This window comes from Triticum aestivum, chromosome 2A (genome assembly GCF_018294505.1).
Source record: "Triticum aestivum cultivar Chinese Spring chromosome 2A, IWGSC CS RefSeq v2.1, whole genome shotgun sequence".
NCBI classification, from domain to species: Eukaryota; Viridiplantae; Streptophyta; class Magnoliopsida; order Poales; family Poaceae; genus Triticum; species Triticum aestivum.
The window spans coordinates 750,252,468-750,258,255 of NC_057797.1; the positions used below are offsets into that span (position 1 = coordinate 750,252,468).

Here is a 5,788-nt window from a genome sequence, read left to right on the forward strand (position 1 = left end):
TCAAATGTAGTGATATTAATTCATTTCTTAATACTTCATCAATTTGGCAAATGTCAGAGATAATTGAAGATGGCACATATGTCCGCTATATAACCACTACTACACAAATATACTATTAGAGATGTGTTCTCCGACTCACAAAGGACATCTTGATGCGACATGGAAAGCTTAGAATTATTTCTAAGAAGATTGCACGTGTTTTGCACGTACAAACTTACTAGTCTTCTCAAACGGACGAAATTAAGACAAAACGCTCTTGCGTTTAGAATCGCATATATACGTTGGAGTTGACCTTATTTTCTAAGAAGTCTGCCCGGCCCAAGCCATTGCGCGACTGTTGCGGTCATGGTGAGGATCCGACACATGTTTTGAATTCTCCATGTATTGGAGGATGACGAGCGATATGATACGCATACAAGAAAAAAAATGAACTGTTGCCTATCGCCCTCGTCACAAATACTCATGACCAGCACCAGAAGCTGGACCAAAATTTGGAAACTCGGATTTGTTTCCCTACTAGTCGTGGGGAATCACAACTCCTTTAGTCTTTTTCCTTTTCTACAGTATTATTAGGGTATTTATTATTCGAGACTCTCTGCCAAAACCAAAAATAAAATAAAATCGATCCATCTTGTCCCCCGTCCCCAGGCAGCCGCCTCCTCCGAGCCACCGCCAGGCAACAAGATCGGTGGCGATGGCCGCCCTCCGGCCATGCCCCTTCATCCTAACCGTGCTTGCTTCCTCCAACTTAGACAGATCTCAGCCTCGCACTCGCGGTATTATTCTGCCGCTGGACCGCAGCAACAGCAATCAGCCGCGCTCCGCCGGACCGGAGCAGCACTCTGCTGAAGAGCAACCACGGGATCCGCGCTCACAGGGGCGCTGCCGGTGAACCCGTCGGCCCGGACCCGGAGGAGCTCATGCGCAAGTACATGGTTGGTAACATCCAGCTCTTCCTCACTTCCCCGCTCTGCGAAAGACACAGGGGATGAATCCGCCTTTTCTGTGTACTAGTGTGCTCCTCGGGTTCTTTATTTGTTGCTATATAATTTCGATTTCAGACTCCAGAACAGCAGAAAATATGGGATGAAAGCATAAAAATTGCCAAGGGGCCACCGGTCAGTATTATTCTCTTGCATTTATTTTCATTATTGTAATAAGCTTATGATAACATAATGTACCATTGTTTTGGTAAGAATGTAGGATACATGGCATTTCAATTTCTTCGGTTTCCCCGTGTGCACATTTTGAGTTCATGCATTCCAAATGGGGCCTAACTATTTTTAGATGACTTCTTTCCTTTAGAAGCATGTATGATTAGACCATCCTTAACAGACACACAATGTAGTTTTAGGCCTTTAATTTTGCCATAGGTAACTGTCCGTGCATTGCCACGGAACAACAAACTTAGACATACTGCAACCTAATGAAGGCACGGATAAATGAATATGATGCAATGAAAAGTTGAACACATTCGTTGGACCACATTCCAATACATCGGCTTCACTTGCGCAGCTTCAGGTTGCCCCTGCCTACGACCATCGTCATGGCAATCTCACTCTCAACACGACATCTGGATGGCATAGACATGAGAACTGGATGAGTCGATTCAAAGACATCGATGCATATACTCAATCTTTGAACAAACTTAGATGGTTATTTGTTCCCCAGAGAAAACAATATCGAAGAAGTTTTGAGTATACAAAGTTGTTACCTTAAATCATGAACCAAAATAAAATTGAAAAGTTTTGAACAGAGCATGGAAGTATAACATGGACTCATAGAGCATGTCACCAATAGCTTGCATACCATTCAAGCACATAGTTCAATCTCATTGAGAAGATTTTGGATATTATATAGAAACAGTTTTGTTCAACATATGTTAGAACTTTGCAATCTCTAACTGAAATCAGCACTACCATTAGGCTAAAAAGTTACCATGCACAAGGATAACCAGATCATTTCTGAATTCCATACTACTGCCGATCGAACAACATGAGTGGACATTATGTCAGCTATAGTTTGTGTTGGATTATTAACTGGGAACATATAAAGATCTACTAAAAACAATAAGCAAAGTACAAAGCCATTGCTCAGGTCACGAAGGCCATGTTCAGAAGATACCACATCGTACAGATAAAACACTAACAAATTAAATAAGATAGATGATATCGTTTGACTGCTCCCTATCTTGCAAGGCTGGCAGTTGTTTCACTTCATCAAGTGTCACTATGGCTGCGTTCTCTGTGCCTTAAATGTAATCTTGAACCTCTCCTGAAGGAACATCAATTAGAGTGTATGTCCCATCAGAGGTGAGGGTTATACCATGTACATCTGAAAGTTTATCTTCTGTCATGGACCTTTTCATAGTACTACTAGAAAACAATGTTGTATACGTTGTCTGCCAGTCTGAAGATCTAATGTAGTACAGTTCTGTCGTGGCCCTTTGGCTAGTAGATCGACTGCGGACATGTAGGAAGAGCTTAGCAGTATCTCCGCTTGTTACAGAAACAGGAATAACTCTGCCAGACACACTTGCGGTGGCATCTGCTGCTTCATTGCCGACAGATTGTGCCACGTCAGTAGTAATGTACGCCCTCCGTAAATAAATATAAGAGTGTTTAGACCACTACTTTAGGGATCTAAACACTCTTATATTTCTTTACAGAGGGAGTAGTTAAATAGACAACAACGCCTGACAGCCAGCCCTTGATCTGCACGGAAATGAGTGCCCACGTGCGTCTGCTACCAAGAATAAAGATCGATGAGTTCGCAGCCAGTGTTTTGATCGGCTTGGCACAAATTTTAACAGAAAGGGAAGGTTAAAAGGAGCGAACCGTGGATGGAGATCCTCGGAGAAAAGCGTCAGCAACGGCGGCGGTGGCAGCCAGTGGTGGATGAGGATGGGGAATGATCATGGGAGGGACACTGACATCTTCTCCAACACACCCACCTCCGTTCCCTTGCTCCTCACTGTCTACGCCAGCCCCAGCATTGAAGCCCTGTCCACTTTGACCCCGGCATCTTCTCCACCACCAGTACCACCATGGCCGACGCCGCGCACTACCTCACACGCGCAGAACTCTTCTTGCCTGCGTGGTACGGCTCGACGGATGGGGAAGGTGGTGTGAGCGATGGGGGATGTGGCACGGACGGGGATGGGGTATGCCGATTATCAGGAGTTACGGGAGGCGGTGGATGTGCTTGACAATTTGGGTTCTGGTTTGTTTCATGGGAGATAGGTTTCTGGTGGGTTTTTGCGCTGCCGGTTTGCGTGCGTGGAGGGAGGTTTGTCTCCTGTTTTTCTACGTTTGCTTGTGGTGGCGTACGTGAGAAAGAACCAAGAAAAAGAGTGTTGGGGGGTGGGGGTCGGACAAAGGAGAGAAAGAACCGAGAAAAAGAGTGGTGGGGGGTGGGGGTCGGACGAAGGACGAAGGACGAGCGAAAGGATATATAGTAAAGATACATATTCTTGGGTGGGGGTCGGACGAAGGACGAAGGACGAGCGAAAGGATATATAGTAAAGATACATATTCTTCACTATTGTTCTAGGCTTCTAGCATCATGAAGTTTAAGGTAATCAACATATGAGTCGCACCTCGGAAAAAGTAACAATGCAATGAAAATTCATAAAGCAAACCTCCTGTAATAAAACATCCATAGAAAACATCGTAAGCTTATAAAATCCAACATTTTTTCACGTGCCTTTATTTGTTCTATTGTTTCTTAAAGGACATGCCATTTCGTGAAGAGATTGACATACTTAGTGAGTACCGGGACAAGGTTCGTGATGAGATCTTCTATGATAAGAGCATTTTGGTAAGTCTTGTTCCTAATATATGTTGTGTAAATTGTAAGAAGCACCGAACTGTTTTACCTTTTTAGCACATAGAAGTAATTTAGCATTGGAAGCAAAAGCTCAAAAGCTTGATAATAATGACTATTAGTATATTTTATGTTGGAATTACTAGTGTTGACAATTAAATTCTTGTTTCATCCAATGGAGAAAAAGCTAAACACAGAAGAAAATTACTCCCTCTGTAAAGAAATATAAGAGCGTTTAGATCACTACTTTAGTGATATAAAAGTAGTGATCTAAATGCTCTTATATTTCTTTACAGAGGGAGTACTCACTATGTAGTTAAACATGATTTCCATGTGTTTTCTCTTCGTTCATTTTGGCTGGAGTTGTAGCATCCAGGAACAGCATCATTGTCATGGACTCTTTGCTCGAAGGCTCACCATGCTGCAGCATTGGCTTCCAAGGTGGTGGTAAGCACATTTCACCCCCCAGAACAGAACCACACCTACCTTGTACTCATTTTTTTTATGTCCATTGTCCTCTTCGCAAGTATACCATTTAATTTATCTTCTGAGATAATTCCAGGATTGTGCGCGTTTAAGACATGGTATGGAGGAGATTTCTGTGCATACAACAAAGCAGGCAAGTCTCTACCTTTTTTTTCTCAAATTACATTTAAAATTATAATGCTATAGGAGTACATACTAACCCCATTCCTAAAATAGATTATGCGGACGTATGTGAGCGTCTTTGTTAGCACGGCTGAGGACAGCCACCATAAGAAGGTTAGAATGGAAACTATTTTTTCCTTTCTTGGTGCACTTCAAGGTATGGCATCGATAAGCCACATACTGATCCAAGATACCCTAGCGCTCATCGGGAGTAAAGATACTTGTTCGGATTACAAGATAGATGAGTCCGGTATAGATAGAGCTCACCTTGAGTATCAGGTGGAAATGAACAATTTGAAAGATATGCTCACCTCGGCGCACAGGCGCGGGCTTCTTGATTTATACAAGGTATGTAGGATGATAATATTGTCTTTTGATCTTCGCCTCATATTTCTGATGCTTGATGCCCCCCTAATGTTTGAATCTTGCAGATTCTGGCGCCCACGCTGCATCTTGCTGTGGCGCGTACAAAAACGTGTGTTCTGAAGATGACTGCCACACGCAAAATGGCACTAGGCCACCACCTACCAGGTGAATATATATGCATCGTCTGTTGTTTCTTTTTCACCACAGTTTAAGTAAGAACAAGTGAACCATCCACCGTTTATATCGATCCTTAAGTTGCTACTCGTCACGTGCAACAGGTGCGCCCAAGGCGCCAGATGATTCATGATGGGAGCCGAACAAATAAACACCAGCGCTTCAGGGATGTGAAAGTGAAGTATATACTGCCTAGTCTACCCATGTTGCCCTTGAAGTGCACGCTACCAAGTCCCAACCAAGGGCAAAATTGGTTGTGTAATTAAAAGTGACTCAAAGTCAATCATGTAGCAAAGAAGTTGGTTCTCATTAACGTAGATTGAAACTCATCTCAAGTTCTTTGTCAGATTGTGATATTAATATCGTAATGCTATGGCCACCCTTGATGGCGAATGCATACAACTCCCTCCGTTCCTAAATATAAGTCTTTTTAGAGATTACACTATGGACTACATACGGAGCAAAATGAGTGAATGTACATTCTAAAATATGTCTATATACATCTGTATGTAGTTTGTACTGAAATCTCTAAAAAGACTTACATTTAGTAACGGAGGGAGTATAATTAAGTATTTCTAGAGATTTTAATAGGGACTACATACGAATGTATATAGACATATTTTAGAGTCACTAGTAGAAAAGGGGGCTTTGGTTCGGCCAAAAAAGAGCATTAATACCGGTTGCATTACGAACCGGGACTAATGTGAGCATTAGTCCGGTTCAAGCGGCGAGGGCACGGTACAAACATTACTCCCGGTTCAAATGGGACCTTTAG

General features: G+C 42.7%; 1 protein-coding gene across 1 annotated transcript; it reads left to right on the top strand.

The window, feature by feature from the left end:
* The first annotated feature begins 485 nt into the window (after positions 1-485).
* On the top strand, positions 486-5,406 carry LOC123186414 (uncharacterized). The gene is made up of 8 exons (XM_044598181.1): positions 486-935; positions 1,062-1,118; positions 3,733-3,819; positions 4,195-4,272; positions 4,388-4,444; positions 4,528-4,821; positions 4,905-5,004; positions 5,118-5,406. Exons 1-8 carry the CDS (start codon positions 921-923, stop codon positions 5,144-5,146), a joined length of 717 nt encoding a protein of 238 aa, XP_044454116.1. The 5' UTR covers positions 486-920; the 3' UTR covers positions 5,147-5,406.
* Positions 5,407-5,788: the final 382 nt, after the last annotated feature.